General features: G+C 49.2%; 1 protein-coding gene across 23 annotated transcripts in view; it reads left to right on the top strand.

Annotated features, from left to right (window-relative positions):
- Nucleotides 1-10,732, top strand: part of PTK2 (protein tyrosine kinase 2) — a 254,311-nt gene extending 243,579 nt beyond the window's left edge. For 21 of the 23 annotated variants that reach the window (XM_060287148.2, XM_060287149.2, XM_060287147.2 and 18 more), the window contains 3 exons: nucleotides 4,782-4,937; nucleotides 6,627-6,707; nucleotides 9,487-10,732. In XM_060287148.2, coding sequence (XP_060143131.1) covers nucleotides 4,782-4,937; nucleotides 6,627-6,707; nucleotides 9,487-9,699 — 450 coding nt within the window. In that variant the 3' untranslated portion in view covers nucleotides 9,700-10,732. Of the gene's footprint in view, nucleotides 1-1,838; nucleotides 2,091-4,781; nucleotides 4,938-6,626; nucleotides 6,708-9,486 lie in introns of those variants that run through there. The other 2 variants (XM_060287157.2, XM_060287158.2) reach the window with 2 other exon arrangements.
- Nucleotides 10,733-17,899: the final 7,167 nt, after the last annotated feature.

The following is a 17,899-nucleotide window of genomic DNA, read 5'->3' as shown; positions in this document are numbered from 1 at the left end:
GGCGACTTCCATCCTTTGCCATCTGGGGCCAGCGTGTGTAAAGCAGCATGTGCTGGGGACCACAGCCTCCTCTTCTGTGTGCCCTTTTAAGGAGAGGGATACCCTCTACTTTCCATTAGGTCAGTTATCTCTCAAAATATGTCCTACTTCTCAATTCTGATACACTTTGTCTTCACATTTTATTTTATTTATTTATTTATTTATTTATCTTTGGCTGCATTGGGTCTTCGATGCTGCGCGCGGGCTTTCTCTAGTTTCGGCGAGCAGGGGCTACTCTTCATTGCTGTGTGCAGGCTTCTCATTGCGGTGGCTTCTCTTGTTGCGGAGCATGGGCTCTAGGCGCGTGGGCTTCAGTAATTGTGGCACGCAGGCTCAGTAGTTGCGGCTCACGGGCTCTAGAGTGCAGGCTTAGTAGTTGTGGCTCACAGGCTTAGTTGCTCCGTGGCATGTGGGATCTTCCCAGACCAGGGATGGAACCCGTGTCCCCTGCATTGGCAGGCAGATTCTTAACCACTGCGCGACCAGGGAAGTCCCTGTCTTCACATTTTAATATCTCTAAAATCAAGAGGGTGTGTTGATTTAACTGGCATTTTTTTCCCTTCTTCGTGGTGCATAGAAAAAGGTACATCTTAGAATTCAATAGCTATGGGATCAGTTAAGATAAACTTTGCTTCACTAATAACCACCATTCATTGAGTGCCACCTGCTGTGGCAGAACCTGCCCCATGTCTTTCAAATCCTCACATCAGCCTCGCGGAATTGGTGGGCTTATTATTGTTCCCACCTGTCACATGAGGCCGCTACAGTTCCCAGAGGTTAAAGGGCGTGTTTGAGGTTACGGCCTCCCCATAGCTGAACCAGCATTTAGTGGCAGACTTGGCTTTCCGCACACACATATGTGCTGCTGCTCCAGGTTTACCCCCAAAGCCAAGCGGCTGATTCCTGGATAGAAGCAGATGTATTGCCACCTTAGCGAATCAGAGAGGTTGTCCCCAGGCAGAGAAAATGTCATCTCCAGTTGCGAGCCAGCCTACAGCTGGAGGGCGGTGACCAGTAGTGAAGCAGCTGGCACCGTCTGGGTCCAGCCTGCTCCCTGCGGAGCCTAACACAGGAACCACGGTGCCAGAGGCGCCCCTGCACCAAGGGTCAGGCAGTCAGCTCCTGGAAACCAGGGTGCTGGTCCTGGGGGCTGCCTGGGGCTTGGCTCCCCCAGCTTCTGGGCCTCCAGGCCCAAGAAGCCTCCTTGCAGCTCCACTAGCACCACAGAGGCGCAACGGAGGACACACCCTTTCCCAGTGTTGTTTCTTGACATAAATTTTAAAAGGAAAGAGAAATTGGGTTAATGAACTTTTTTTCATTTTTCATAAGCAAAAGAAGAACCTTTGAAAAGGGCTTGTATTGCAGTGAAAAGCCAACTTTAAAAGCGGATCAGATACCGGCTTAGAATTCTGACCTATATTCATTTTTTACATTTGAATAAATATAATTGGGAAATACCCTTATTGTAGGGTATTGAGCAAGTAGAAATCTTTATGGAAAGGAATCTTTTAAGTGTGCTTACTTAAAGTACACTCAGGAGGGGACTTCCCTGGCAGTCCAGTGGTTAAGAATCTGCCTTCCAATGCAGGGACGCGGGTTCGATCCCTGGTAGGGGAACTAAGATCCCACATGCTGCAGGGCAACTAAGCCCATGCTCTAGAGCCCGCGCACCGCAACTGGTGAGCCTGTGCACCACAACTAGAGAGAAGCCCGTGCGCTGCAACAAAGAGCCTGTGCACCGCAATTAAGACCCCACGCAGCCAAATAAATAAATAAATATTTTTTAAAAATACACTCAGGGGACTTCCCAGGTGGCACAGTGGTTAAGAATCCACCTGCCAATGCAGGGGACACGGGTTCGATCCCTGGTCCGGGAAGATCCCACATGCCGCAGAGCAGCTAAGCCCGTGCGCTACAACTACTGAGCTGCACTCTAGAGCCCGTGAGCCACAACTGCTGAGCCTGCATGCTGCAACTACTGAAGCCCGTATGCCTAGAGCCTGTGCTCCACAACAAGAGAAGCCACCACAGTGAGAACCCGCGCACTGCAACGAAAAGTAGCCCCCACTCGCTGCAACTAGAGAAAAGCCTGCGCACAGCAATGAAGACCCAACACGGCCAAAAAAAAAAAAAAAAAAAAAATACAATCAGTAAACATTTTTGAATAATTAGTAAGTGTGAAGTATATGTCTCTGCTTCTTCGTGACATGTCTGTTTGGTAGAGGTTATCAAATCCAGCCTGAAAGAACAGTACTCTTTTAATACAGAAATGCTTACCTTTACCTGGGTGTAACTGAAGTAATTCGTCCAGCTCATAGCCAGAGATCAGTCTCAGTTTCTCTGGTGGCTTTATGTTTCGGCTCTGAATTATCGGAGTTTTTGAGGAACCCCCCCACCCCAAGTGGTTGGGATTGGCTGTATCTCTGCGGGCAGTGGTGTGTCTAACTGCCTGCCAAGGGGCCTCCAAGTGGTCAAGCTCCAGAAAGTAGGAAACCAGTGACAGCTGTCTCTGCACACCAGGCTGGTGCTTTGGGAGGGTCCCTGTGAATGGCCCCTGGAAGCTTTGTGCCAGCGTTTCTGTGACAGTTGGGTGAAGGGTGAACACAAAAGAGCAGAAGCTTTGAACAGGTTAGAACAAACACCCTCACCTCCTGGAGTCAAGAACTGTAGTTCTTCCTGATGGAGCCCCAGCTGGCACGCCTCCTGAGGAAATGCGGCCTTTTACGTTGATCCCCTTTGAACTGGCCCTCCTGCCCCATTCAGCATCTCAGTGCAGAAGATAAAATGCTGACACGGCTTCTCTTGGAAGTGATGCTGCTATGAATAACCTCCCTTTTTCTAGTGCACAGAAAATACACAGTGTGGAGGGTTGGACCTCAGAACTTAGGGCTCTGCTAAACTTCTATACCAAAGGGTATACTTTTTTCAGACAATTCTAAGGAAAGGTCAAGAAATCCATATTTCTCTCAGTTAACTTTGCCTGTTATGTTACAGTAGAATAGGCTTGGTTTAAACTGTAGAGAAAAAAAAAACATTAAAGTTTCTAAGTTTAAAGTAAGGGAACCCAACCGTAAGAACTGGTTCAAGTGAAGGGTTTTATGTTTTCATTTTGTTTTTGTTTTTAGAATAAGCTCCTGATATCTTTAAACACAGCCTCAAGCCAGGCATCTGCATTACAGCAGGCTGGCTAGGTTGAAGGCCATTTCCAGGGATGCTGGATGTTGGGGCCAGGCCCAGGGAGTGAGGGTGTGCAGTTTCTCCAGAATCACTCAGATGTCCAGTGGGCAGCTTTCTGTGAATACAAGCATAGATACGCTTTCTTTCTTTTTAAAGACCCTTAATTCTTTGGATTCTTGCACGGCTGCCAGATTGTCATTCTCGGGCTTTGCATGTTGTTTTCCTCATTTATTTGTGAAAACGAGCATGGTGCATGGCAGACCCCTACTGAGTATGCGGGTGCCCTGAACAGACGGCCCAGCGGCTGCACTTTGATGGCCGCTGACGGAGCCGACAGGCGGAAGCTCACTCCTCTTGTTCTGCTCGTGTGTTTTTACGGGGGTTTTGTCTGCTGCCTTTATTAATATTGTTTTTCTTTTTTCCCTTTCTCTGATAAATTCCTTTAACTTGTCCTCACCTTCCGTTCGACAATAGCCGTGGAGGGTAAGCACATGGTATCTGTGTGTCTGTCCAGCTCTCTATCACACCCCGCTCCGCGTGCGACTCTGGACCAGGAATCGGGAAGCCTGGGGAGGGCGCTTTTGCTTGGTTTGTCACCAAAAGCAGCATTTATATTTGCCCAAGAGTGAGACGTGAGCATCTGTGCAGTGATGGGACGTTCTCGTCCCTTGTGTCTCATGGCTTAGGGATGGGCACCCAGAGTTAGAGACTGAGCACTGGCAGTCTCAGTGGGTGCCGGCATTCAGTCTTCTCAGAGTGGCCATACGCAGTCCTTTTTGTGCCTGGGGTGGCCAGTTCGACTTTTTAAATACGCTGAAGGTTCCCTAGAGGCCCTTGTGCAGCCTTCAGGGCTCACATGTTGTCTTGGATAACATCTGTTGAAGTCTCTCTGTGCCCAGGCCCTGAGACGGGCCGTTTTACATATGTTCCTTCATTTCACCCCCATCACAGCTGCAGGTGAGGGGGCAGTGCCCGCCCCCCACCAACAGAGCTGCACCCGCACAGCTCCCACCTCAGCAGCATTCTGGAAGCAGGTGGTGTCCATGTAAAGAAGACTTGCATTTGCCCACTTTTTATAACCATAAAAGGAACACACGTTTCCATTAGGTGGTTTGAAGGCAACTAAGCCGAGCCATACAGGTTTTACTGCAAAATTCAAACTAAGTGGCAATTCTTATAGTCTCAATGTAGAACACTTGACCCCTTAGCCAGCTGTCTCTAAATCCTCAGAGAGGTGTAAAGTATCTGGATTCTTCTCTTTTGGTGAATGATTCTGGGGGGACGATGAATCACTTCTCTGAATGAATCCGGGGCTTTTAGTATAATATGTGTGATTCCATCTCATTTCCTTTAACTGAGCTCAAAGTTAGAAAAAAAGGTGCCTTATTTATTTGTCACTTGGATGAATTGCTTTGCGGTCATCCTCAAGCTGAACTATGTCCCCTGAGACAAGATCAGTTATGTGATCTGCTTTGATCTCTTTTAAAGACCCTTTCTAACCTAGTTGCAGTGATATGACGCCATCTGCTGGAGGATAGAAAGATAACCGGCTTCTGTGTTGGCAGCTTCAGCCCCAGGAAATCAGCCCCCCTCCCACTGCCAACCTGGACCGGTCCAATGACAGGGTGTACGAGAACGTGACGGGCCTGGTGAGAGCGGTCATCGAGATGTCCAGCAAGATCCAGCCAGCCCCGCCAGAGGAGTATGTCCCCATGGTGAAGGTGAGCTCAGCCCCCTCACGTGAAGCAGGAGACATTCCCTGTGCCCTTCGGGTCCAGCCTGACTCTTCAGAAGGTCTGCATCGCATGGGGATCACTGCCATTCCCGACCTTGACCCTGGAATGTCCTGAGCAACAGAGTCTGTCAATAACTACTGCTCATACATATGATCTTGAGTGAGAAAAGGTGCGGAAGAGCACTTACAGTCTGATGCCGTTGTGACTTAGGGGAGGCAATTACAGTGTGAAAGTGCCAAGACAGATGATACTTGGAGACCCTGCTTTCAGTCTTTTGGGCATTAACTCAGAAGTGGAATTGCTGGATCGTATGCTAGTTCTAGTCCTAATTTTTTGAGGACACACCATGCCGTTTCCCACAATGGCTGCAGCAATTTACATTCCCACCAGCAGTGCACAAGGGTTCTGTCTAGTTTTTCTCCATCCTCACTAACACTTTTTATTTTCGGTTTTGTTTTTTCTCGATAGTAACCATCCTTATATGTGTGAAGTGGTATCTCACTGGGCTTTTGATTTGCATTTCCCTGATGAGTAGTGAGGTTGAACATCTCTTCGTGTGCTTTTTTGTGTCGGCCATTTGTGTGTCGTCTTTGGAGAAATGTCTGTTCAAGTCGCTTGCCCACTTTTTAATAGGGTTGTTTGGCTTTTTGTCGTTGGGTTGCAGCATTGAGCCCCATTTTTAGTACCAATGAGCAGTCTCTGGGACAGCTTCTTTCAAACCATCAGTGTGGGGCAGCTGCTTGGAAGCTGTGATGTTTTATGGGCAGCACAGTTAATCCATTCTGGTTCCGTCTTTAGGCTATACTCCCATAACACTTATAACCAAAGCTCTTAAGGGTGAACTTGCATGAACCACAGACGGGTTTTTAAAAAATACTAATAAACTCAACAATATACAAAAGCAACCAGAATTTTGTACATGATAAGACTTTTTATGGTGGTTTTCTAGAAGCTGCTTTTTTAACCGTATTACTTTGGCAAAACGACACTCTTTTTGTTGATCCAGTGTCAATAACTAGCATGTCCTTACTGGTCTTATACCTACTGCATGTATAACTTAGCATCTGAGTCATTACGTAGTTGAGCCTCATAAGAATGACAGCGACAGACATTTTAACTCTAACGTCATATCGTTTTTAACCACAGCTGGTCCCTTTAAGCTCCGAGTGGCAGGGGGAGGGCTGTTGTGCTCCGTGTACGTAGTGGACGAACCCCGGGGTCAGAATGGCCTCCGTAGCAGACTGCCACCTGTCGTTCCCACACGTGGTAGCAGTAACATCCTTTTTGGTGGCCCACGAGGCTTTGGAAAGCACTGGGGAGGGAAGAGAGTCACGGAGCACACGCAGCCCCAGCGCCGCCTTCCCTGGGCGTCCGGGCGGCTTTTCATACATGAGCCTCCATTCCCCTGTTCCCCAGACAGTAGAGCATGAGTAGATCAGAGAGATCTGAATCTGGGGGAAATTGCCTCATAACTTAATGAGATCAGGCTCAGCACTGTGGAAAAGAAATACAGAAATTTTCCTAAAAAAAAAAAAAAAAAAGAAAGAAACAGAAATTTTCCCGAAAGTGGTGAAAAGGAAATGAAAAACCATGTAACTGGAAGGAAACACTGTCATTGCTGGCATGAAACTCCTTGACGTGCGTCCTAACACTGGGTGTGTTCCTGTCTGTTAGGAAGTCGGCTTGGCCCTGAGGACGCTGTTGGCCACCGTGGATGAGACCATTCCCGTCCTGCCCGCCAGCACCCACCGAGAGGTAGGGCCTCATCCAGAGGGCAGCGTGGCGGGGGGAGCACAGCGCGCGCTCTGCAGGCGTGACCTCCTGGCCGGGCCCCAGGTCGGGACGCCGGCGACTGGCCGTCCATCTTCAGAGCTGTGTGGAGCCACCGCACTGCGTGTGGGGTCCCGACCTGAAGGACGGGGCGTCCGTGAGGACAGGTGGGGAGCGCAGGATTGGGGCTGCTGCTGCCTGGAACCCTCCAGAGCGAGGACGGAGGCTGTGGCATCCTGCCCTCCTTCCTCGAATGCCTCTGGAAAATTTCGAGTTTGCAAGTGACCTTGGTTTTCCACTTAAAGCAGCGATATAAACATTCCTTGTAGCCAGTAAATAGGCTTAGCGTTGGGGTCTGCACCCAGCCCAGCTCACTTCCCACGCCTCGCCCTTCCAGCTCCAGCGTCCACTTTCCTGCTTTCTCTCACAGGGTGCGTGATCTGTCCTTCCCCCAGCAGGCAATCTGTTTGTTTTCGTTTTCTTAGTTTTTACTGTGAAATGATTTCAAACTTGAGGAAAAGCTCTGAGAACAGCACCAAGAACTTGCAAGCACCCTCGCCCTGATTGCGCCGCCTTCCCCGTCTGAGCCCTTTGCGTCCTCTCTCTGCACGCGCAGGCTTTACTTCTCCAGAGCCACCTGGGGGCTGGTTGTGCGCATCTCGCCCTCTTACCTTTAGCATTTGCGTTTGTGTTTTCGAATAACGGGCCATACTCTTACCCTGCACGGTCACCGCATCCTGGAATTTAACACTGGCCAGTGTGCTCATCTCTCAGCAGGTGGTGGTCTGGGTTCACCAGTCACCCCAGTAATGCTTCTCCCTCTGGCTGGAGACAGCCTGGGGCTCACGCGGCCCCTGACACCGCTCAGCGTGTCTGTGTGCCTCTCTCCTGGGACAGCTCCTCAGCCCCGCGCTGTCTTCTGCGACAGAGTATAGGCCCCTGTGTTCCAGAGCCTCCCTGATGTGGAGCTGAGGGGTGTTCTCTAAAGGCTGATGTTTCCTCCTGGTCAGGCTGAGGTTTCACGTCTGCGGTGAGGCTGCGTCCTCCTCGGAGGCCGAGTCCGAGGGCGGCACGTCCAGCAGGGCGTCTGGACACGCGGGGCGGTCGGGCTCAGCTCCTGCGGCTGGTCCTGTGAGTGGCACCACTTAAATCCTTCTGGAAAATGCCTCTGACTGGTGTCACCGTGTAACTGAATATTTCCCTCCAGTTCAGACGTTAGCTAGTTTATCTGCTTTATTAGAAATTTAATTGGTTTTCCACAGTGAGCAAGGATTTTGCCCCAAATGGAGACGCTCCAGGCGCCAGAGGCAAAGCAAGTGGCACCCTAACGGCTGGATATTTTGGCGGGACCGTTTCTAACTTCCTGCTTTAGCTGGTAACGGCTGAGACGATCTCTCCGTGTACCTGGCTCTTCTGCACACCGTGTGCGCCTTCCTGTGCCCCTGCTCCCCTCCCGCGCTCTGGACCCAGCTGTCCCTGACCCCGCCCAGCGGTCACCGGGGGCCATGCCCCCACTGCCCTGACCCCTTGGCGAGACCCCTGGAGTTACAGAGCCTTGCCGGCCCCACCCGCAGCCTTTCTTTGCCGTCCCGATGGTGGCCGCCCCCAAGGTGCTCCCCGGACTTGCGTTTTACAGATGCCTTTTCTCCTTGGCAGGACTCCCTACGCCCACAGATCCAGATGTTTGAGGCCCTCACCCTCTGTGCTATGAGCGAGCCCACTCCGTGTGCCCCAGGCACTAGCTGTCTGCGGGACGTCTGCCCCTGTAGCACATTCTGCTTGCAGGGTCAGTGGGACCAGCATGCACTCACCACCGTGCCCAGCACGAACCACACGCGCGTGCACGCACACGTACACACGTGCAGACAGCCTGTGTCACTCACAAGTCTCAGGTCGGGCCTTGCTTCGCCATCCTCACGGCCACATCCCCTCTTCCCTGAGGTATCACAGCAGCCTCTCAGCTGCTTACTCCACCTCTGGGCTCTCCCTGCCCTTCCGTTTACGTTGCACACTGCCACCAGAGCCCTCTCTAGATTATGTTATTCCCCTTCCTAAAGTTCCTTAGGCCTCCCCGTTGCTAGGTTGAGCAGGACCAAGGTGAACGTGGGTGGCTGACGAGGCCCTTCACGGTGGAGGCCGGCCAGCTTGTGCAGTCTTGGCTGGATGCAGGCGAGTTCTCCTCTGTGGAGTCTCTCCACCCCTCTCAGAAGGAGTGAACTGCTCCTCTCCGGGTCCATTTCTGTGGCGTGATTTTCCCGTGTGTGATGGGCAGCTCTGTGCGTGCTTCTCCCACACTGGGCTGTAAACACAGACACATTGGGTCACTCTTGCGTCCACAACTCCAAGGGCCTTGTGTACAGTAAGTGCTCGCTGATTGTAGAAAGAGCACGTGGCTAGATCACCGCTGGTTAAGTACACAGGTTGGAGGGATCGCGAGACACCCCAAGCAAAGCTCTCCAGCTCTATGGCTCCTTCCACCAGCCCTGACCCCACTTCCCACCTCTGATCCGTTGGGAAGGGTCTAGAGTATACGTCAGAGTGGAGCAAGTGTCCGGTGACACCCTTGAACCATCTCCTGCATAGCAGAGGAAGGTCTTGAAGCAGGTGCAGTAGAAAGCGTGTGGGCCTGGAGGTGGAGACCAGGGTCTGCCTTGTTTAAGGGGAAGGAAGAAAGTTTCTTCTCCTGGAGGCACCTAAGAAAAGCGCCTAAGAATGCCCTGAGTGTTGGCTGCAGGAGGCGCTCCTGACCCTCTTGTCCTTGCAGATTGAGATGGCCCAGAAGCTGCTGAACTCCGACTTGGGGGAGCTCATCAACAAGATGAAGCTGGCCCAGCAGTATGTCATGACCAGCCTGCAGCAGGAGTACAAGAAGCAGATGCTGACGGCCGCACACGCCCTGGCCGTGGACGCCAAGAACCTGCTCGATGTCATCGACCAGGCCAGACTGAAGGCCCTGGGGCAGACGAGGCCACACTGAGCGCCGGGGCCTGCTCCCCCCTCCGCCGCCACCAGCAGCGAGGCTCTGGCCGGCCGTGGGCGCCAGCACTCACAGCGCCAACACTCTGGCCGAGGCTGGTTGAAAATCTCATATAAGTTTAACCGCATTTTGATGTGGGTTGTTTTGGTTTTGGTTCTTTAATCATGGTGTTCAGAAAAGTCCGGGATCCAAAATGTGGCATTTTTCTGAGAATAAAAATTGTACATGAGAAGCTTTTAAAGAATCGTGAAGAACAGATTTTGTTCACAACAGGATATGCTTTCGTGGAAGCGGCCAGGGCAGTGATGCACTGGTTCCTGAACTGGCCGGACTGGTCCTTGGAAGAAGACAGGAGGAAGTGGAGGATTCCAGGAAACCCAAGGGGCTGAGAATCCCTTTGCCAACCGCAGACTTACTACCCAGGCTGGAATTTTTGTCGTTAGAACACTGTTCAGTTGCAATATGCTAATACCACTTTACAAAGAAAGAATATAAAAGCTATATTTTGAAGACTTGAGTAATTTCAGAAAAAAACTACAACCCTCTTGTCTTTCCTGCCTTTTACTTTCATGTGAGTATGTGAAGCATTTGGTTGGAAACTAGCTGTAGAACACACTAAAAACTTTTGTCTTTTTCCACCAGAATAATGTGCCGGTTTTTTGTAGCGCTGTTATTTCTCTTGGAAGCAGAAATGCTTTGTACCGGAGCACCTCCGAACCGCATTGAGAAGAAGTTCTGGAACCATCCCTGTTTTCCATTTTTATATAATTTATAAAGAAAGATTAAAGCCATGTTGACTATTTCACAGCCACTGGAGTTAACTAACCCTTCATTGCGTCTGTCTTCCCAGGAAGGAATTGGGCGAAACAGAGATTTGGTTTCCTTTTGGTGTCCAGTTTTACCATCCATTCTGTTAAATAATTTTGAAAAATATGCCCTCTCTTTAGTTTGTTGGGGGAAATAAATTATTCTCAGGAAGAATATAATGAACTGTACAGTTACTTTGACCTATTAAAAAGGTGTTACCAGTAAAGTGCTTGGTGTAATATCCTTTCTGTTGGTTCTGTTCCTTCAGATCAATTGAAATTTCTCAGGTGACTTGTCAGATAAAGTAACATACAGGAAAGCTCTCGATAATGATTAGTTTCTTTTATTCTTTGTCTTGTCGACAAGTCGAGAACACTCCTCATAAGTTAACCTTTTTGTTGCATCTTCACGGTTAAATGCAGAAACCGAGCTAGGGTGATGTTGTCCCTGAAGGACTTCCCTCCACAGGCTTGGTGTCACCGCCACCTGTCCAGCCTCGGGGAACCTGTTCTCTTAAGGGAACTGTCAGCAGGACAGACCCCAGACCCCCCCTCATCTCGCTAAGCCTCTGGTGTGCAGGATGGGGGTCTGCAGCACTGGGAACCTGGAGGGAGAAGAGCCGGGGCGCAGCCCCCAGTGGAGGGACTCGAGCATGTCCTGCAGGAAGACGCACGTCCCCGGGTGCAGCAGAGTCACTCCCCTCTGGGCTGCCTGGCGTCCTCTTTGTCTGAAGAGAAGCTCGGGGACGTCGCCCTTCTGGGTTTCTCTCGGGCTCTCCAGTCTCCGCTTCGTCGTCCTTAGGATGGTGATCGTGAGGTTAAATAAAGCGAGCGGTGTGAATGATGAAGCGCTTCACACGCTCCCAGGGGCTCGACCGCGGGGCTGTGGGCCACGGCCGCAGCGCATGTCCTCTGCCTCCTGCTCTGACTTTCCCTCCAGTACCAAGAACTGCAGGTAAGTCTGGAAACGTCCTGTAAGTCAGAGGGAAGGGCATTTTGGTTGTGAGAACGGGTGGAGACAGATAGCAGATGGTGTTGGCTGGCCGGCTTGGTGGCCCCGGGGCCGTCAGAAGGGCCATCCGTGGCTCTGCCACATCGTTCTGCAGACGACAGCTACCCACTGAGGCGTTCGACCCTGTCCACGTTGGCCAGGAGAAGCAGTAAAGAAGGTGAATACGAGCCTGCTCACAACCTCACCCTCTGTCTTTCTCCAGCTCCATATATTTTAACAGTATTTTAATTAAAGAGTAATTTAAATAGAGAAAAGGGCACATGAACATTGAGCTTTCTGAATTTTTCACGAAGGAGCACACTCATGTCACAGGCACCCAGCCTCAGGGACAGGACAGCACCAGCACCCCAAAAGTCTGCCTGGGGCCCCTCCTAGCCACTGCTTCCCCAGAAGGGTTACAGCCACCCTGCTTGCCTTTTATCAACTTCACTGAGATGTAATTCACACAGAGTAAGAACCTGCTGAGTGAACAGCTGGATGACTTTCTTCAGACGTGTGCGTCCAGTTCCCCATCAGCCCCCACACCCGCCGAGGCAGCCGCTGGCCTGGTCTCCTGCGCCGTGGATCTGGTCTCACACGCCAGGTTGCTTCTGGAACTGCTGCATGCACTCTTCTGTTTCTGGCTTCTTTGACTCGGTGATGTTTTGGGATATCCGTGTTGTTGCGTCATCAGGATTTGTTCTTCTTTATTTCTGATGATGCTCCGTGGTCTCACAGCCAGGTCACCTGTCACCTGTTGGTGGATGGCACATTTGAGCTGTTCTCAATCTGGTTATTATGAATGAAGCCGCCGTGGACATTTGTGTACAGGTACACGTGTTTCCGTTTCTCGTGGGCGAACAACTATGAGCACGCTTTCTGGAACTTATGGTAAGTGTTCAACTTTATTAAGAACTGCCCAGCCGTTTTCCGATGTAGTTGTACCATTTTACCCTCCAGCCAACAGCACATAAGCCTTCCTGCTGCTCCACATTCTCACCAGTATTCGGCACTGTCAGTCTTTTATAATTTTAGACTTTCTAGTGAATATGTGTTCCGTCTCATTTTGTGTTTCTTAATGTACAGTGATATTGAGTGTCTTTTCCTATACTTACTGGCCATTTATATATCTTTCCTGGGAAATCTCTGCTCACATGTTTTGCCCTGTTTAAAATTGGGCTGTTTGGGAATTCCCTGGCGGTCCAGTGGTTAAGGCTCGGCGCTTCCATTGCCGAGGGCACAGGTTCGATCCCTGGTCAGGGAACTAAGATCCCTCAAGCCATGTGGCATGGCCAAAATAAATTAATTGGTTAATTAATTAAATAAAATAAAATTGGGCTGTTTATCCCTGTGTTGGGTAGATAGGAATTCCCTCTGTGTCCCAGATACTAGTCTTTGTCAGATACTTGTTTCCCACACATTTTCCCCCAGTCTGGGGCATGGCTGTTCATTTTCTTAACTGCACCTCAGTGTAATTTTATCTGAAAAATTGGTGGAGAGATTGTTGTGATTGGAACTTCATTGGCTTTATAGGTCAGTTTGGGGAGAACAAATATCTTCAGAATGTTGAGTCTTAAAAACATGAACTTAATATATCTCTGTTTCTTTATATCTTTAATTTTAGTAATGCCATGCTGTTTTCAGTGTAAATAAGGATCTTAAACATCTTTTGTTAGCTGTATTCCTGTTCTGTGTTTTTGATGCTATTATGTTTTAAATTTTTCTTTTTTAATTTTATTTATTTATCTTTTGCTTAACCTAGGTGTGACATATACTATTTTCTATTCTATTTTTTTAATTGAATTATAGTTGATTTACACTGTTTCAGGGGTACAGCAAAGTGATTCAGTTATATATATGTAAATATATATATTCTTTTTTTACATTCTCTTCCATTATAGGTTATTACAAGATAACGAGTACAGTTCTGTGTGCTCTACAGTAGGTCCTTGTTGTTTATCTATTTTATATATAGCAGTGTGTGTATCTGTTCATCCCAATCTCCTGATTTATCCCCACACACACACACTTTCCCCTTTGGTAACCGTAAATTTGTTTTCTAAGTCTTCATTTTTTTGGATTCCACATGTAGGTGATATCATGTGATACTTTTCTTTATCTGACTTAACTTCACTTAGTACTATAACCTCTAGGTCCATTCATTGCTGCAGATGAAATTGTTCAATTGTTGGTGGCTCAGTACATAGAAATGCAGTCATTTACACTGTGTCCTTGGTGGGTCCAGCCCTTTTCTGTCTCTGTTCACCTGCCCCATCCTGGAGTGATGCACTCCAAACTCCGGCCCCAGCCAGCCCCTCGTGCTGTCCGTTCATGCAGCAGAGGGCAGGACACAGCAGCCGAAACCGAGTGCAGGTGCCGGACACTGTCTGCCACCCTCAGGGCAGTCGGGCTCAGTCTCTCTATTTGGGGCTCCCCTTGCTGGGTGGGGCTGACGGCCATCCTCTCAGCCCAGGTCTGACCAGGTCTGTGTACCAGCAATGAGGGCTGCACATCTTTTAAAACTTTTAAATCATACTTGACTTTAGTTTGTTATCTTGATGAATTTGACAACAAAAACAGTCTTTCCAGTTATTTTCCCCTCTGGGGGAAGAATGTGCTTTAAATTTACCCAGACATTTTTAGGCATTGACTTCTTTTTAAAAATTCGTCTTTTTTTATGGCACAAGTGTGCAAGTGGTGCACATACACTGAAGAACATTAGAAAATACAGCCAAGTCAAAAAAATTTAATTGCCCCAATATTAGGAACAAGACAAAGATGCCAGATTCACCACTTAACATTCAACGTAGGACTGGAAGTTCCTGCCAGAGCAGTTAGGCAAGAAAGTAAATTAAGGGCCTCCACGTTGGAAAGAGAGAAGTAAAGCTACTTCTATTCACAGGTGATGTGATCTTATACATGGAAAATCCTGAAAACTCCAGAAAAACTGTTAAAGATAATTAGGAAATTCAGCAAGTGAATAAACAGAATGTGGTGTGTCCACACCGTGGAATATTATTCAGCCATTAAAAGAAATGAAGTACCGACGCATGCTACAACACGGATGGCCCTTGAAAACATTAGGTTGTGAAACCAGCCAGACACAAAAGGCCACAGATTGTGTGATTCCACGTGGTTTTGTGATTTATAATAAGAAACAGAAATTTGGTGTCCTCCCATTCCTGGTACAGAGCTCTCAGAAACCTTGGGATTTCCTGGGAGACGAGAGAGACACCGGTGTCCTTCGGAATTAGTTCTTAACAAGCTCCTTTCAATGGCACCTGATTTTATGTTAATGAGGAGAGTTTGGGGACTGGGGCTGGTCGCTAGAGGAACTGCCCGTGACTACAGGGTTGGGACTTTGATCAGTCGTGCCTACGCAGTGGTACCTCCATAAAAACCCACACAGACAGGGTCCGAGCTTCCGGGTTGGTGGGCGCGCGTAGGTGCTGGGGCACGCCCGGGGCATGGCCGCTCCACACCCCTTCCCACACGCCTTGCCCTGCACATCTCTTCCTTCTGGATGTCCCTGAGTTCTGTTCTTGTAATAAACTGTTCTTTTAATAATAATGAAATCTAATAAGTTAAATGTTTTCCTGAGTTCTGTGAGCTGCGCTAGCAAATTCATGGGACCTGAGGGGAGGGTCAGTCTATGGCAGCGGTAGCACAGGTGATGGTGCCATTGGCACTGGAGAACAGGACAGCCTGTGGCTGAGCCCTTCGCCTGGGGGGTCTGATGCTGTCTCCTGGTAGATGGGGTCAGGACGGCGTTAAATTGCAGGGTACCAGCTGGTGTTGCAGAATTGCTTGGTGTGGGGAAAACACCCACATGTTGAGAGACCAGAAGTGTCAGAAGGGAAATATTGTGAGTAAAGTGTTGTAAGCAATGTAAAGTAAAACCAAAGTTTTTTCCTTTACATTCTATTTATAGGAAGTGTCCAGAATAGGCACATCCCTAAAGACAGAAAGCAGGTCAGTGGTTGCCAGGGGCTGAGGAGGAAGAGGGAGCGACTGCTTAATGGATGCAGCGTTGCCATCTGGGGTGACGGAAGATTCTGGAACTAGGTAATGATGATGGCTGTACAACATGGTGAATGTACTTAATGCCACTGAACTGTACACTTCAAAAATGGTTGATTTTGTGTTGTGTGTATTTTACCACGATAATAAAAAGTATCAAATGTCTTATTAAAAAACATTAGGTACCTACTTATGTAGGGGGATGAATGGTCACCCACGGTGTCTGCAGGAGTCCAGGGGACATGTAAGTGGGGACAGGTGACAGCAGGTCCTGGGTGGTCTGCACCGCGCAGCTTCATTCCGGCTCTCGGTACCCCTCCTTCTAGGCCCAATCACAAAACTAGCCCCTCCCAACAGCATCTCATCCAGGGCAAAGCCTCACTCTCAGTCCCTCCCCCAGATCCTTCTTTCACCCAAGAAAGAACTGGCGGCTCCGCCCTTGGTTTTCTCTGAAGACATGCGAAGGTCAGCAAACTTTTTCGATAAAAAGCCAGACAGTATTTCAGGCTTTGCAGGTTGGATATGATCCCCGTCGCATTATCTTTTTTTTTCTGTTTTGACAACCCTTTAAAAATGTAAAAACATTCTTAGCTCACTGGCCAGTAGAGTGTGTTTATCTTTTTAAATTATAATCAGACTGTGTCTCTCTCACACACACACACACCACCCCTACCCCGCTCATAACCTCCAAAGGCTTCCTGGCACTTAAAATAAAATATTAGAATTCAGACTCCTCCAGGGCCTGGCATGGCCAGACCTGCCAGCTCCCTACCATGGCTCTCTGTCCCCCTCCACCTCAGCCACACGGGCCTAGAACATTCCGGGTCATCTGAACCTGCCAGCCTTTGCCTTGTGGCCAGCCATCACCACAGCCAACTTCAGAACACTTCATTGCTTCCGAAAGAAACCCTGCACCCCTTACCCATCCCCCTCCACCCCCAGCCCCTGGCAATCACGACTCCACTTTCTGGCTCCAGGGATTTGCCTCTTCTGGATCTTTCCATACAAACGGAATCACACAATGTGTGGTCCTCAGTGTCATAATGTTGTCAGGGGTCGTCCGTGTTGTAGTATGTTTCAGTACTTCTTTCCTTTTTAATTTTTTTTTTTTTAAATTTATGGCTGTGTTGGGTCTTCGTTTCTGTGCGAGGGCTTTCTCTAGTTGCGGCGAGCGGGGGCCACTCTTCATCGCGGTACGCGGGCCTCTCACTATCGCAGCCTCTCTTGTTGCGGAGCACAGGCTCCAGATGGGCAGGCTCAGCGGCCATGGCTCACGGGCCTAGTTGCTCCACAGCATGTGGGATCCTCCCAAACCAGGGCTCGAACCCGTGTCGCCTGCATTAGCAGGCAGACTCTCAACCACTGCGCCACCAGGGAAGCCCCCTACTTCTTTCCTTTTTAAATCACTAAGTAATATTCCATCGTAGAGATAGACCACAAAGTCTCATCAGTTGATGGACATTTGGGTTGTTGCTGCTGTTTGGTTCTATGTATGAATAACGCTCCTATGGAAGTTTGTGTATGAGTTTTTGTGCAGACTTATATTTTTATTTATCTTGGGTATATACCTAGGAATGGAGTTTCTGGGTCATATGCTAATTCCATGTTTAACCATTTGAGAAACTGCCAGAGTACTTTCTGAAGTGGCTGCACTATTTTACATTTTCATTAGCAACGTATAAGCATTCCAGTTTCTCCACAGCCTTGCCAACACTTGCCGTCTTCCCTTTTCCTAGCCCTGTCCTAAGCCCTGGGGGCCCAGGAGTGAGCAAAGCAGGTAAGAAAATAGTACATCTGTGGCCCCTCTGGTCTGCTGTTGGAAAGTCCAGCCAGACCAGAATGTCATAAGCCCAGTTCATTCCAGTTGATAATCAAAATCCAAACTCTTATCCGGTTTGAAATGTTTCTCCTCCCCCAGCTTAGACTGGATGTGGAAGCCTGGAGCAGGGCAGCCCCTGACATCTGGGAGCTGGCGTGGCCCTCACAGCACGGCCTGTGTTCTGCTGAACCCCAGCAATTTCACAGGATGTGGACATCACACAGGTCAGTCTGTGACTGTGATGGACCAAGACAAAAACCATGAGTTGTCCAAACAGCAAAAGTGGCCGACCATTCCCCCCACCTGCCCCCTGCTGACCTGAGCGATTCCTACTGCTTTACCACCCACGGCTGCCCTTCCCTCCCGACAAGACCGATAAGATGCCCAGTCACAAAGCTACCCCCGCTTCCCAAGAGCGTCTAATGCGGAGCAGACCCCACTTGCTCAGCCCTCCCCCAAATGACCTCAGCCCATCCCAGGTTCTCTTGTGCTGGGCTGAGTGACGGCCCCAAAGATGTTCACGTCCTGATCCCTAGAACCTGTGAGTGCTCCCTTTTATGGCAA

This window comes from Globicephala melas, chromosome 17 (assembly GCF_963455315.2).
Source record: "Globicephala melas chromosome 17, mGloMel1.2, whole genome shotgun sequence".
NCBI lineage: Eukaryota > Metazoa > Chordata > Mammalia > Artiodactyla > Delphinidae > Globicephala > Globicephala melas.
This window is presented reverse-complemented; position numbering and strand designations above follow the sequence as displayed.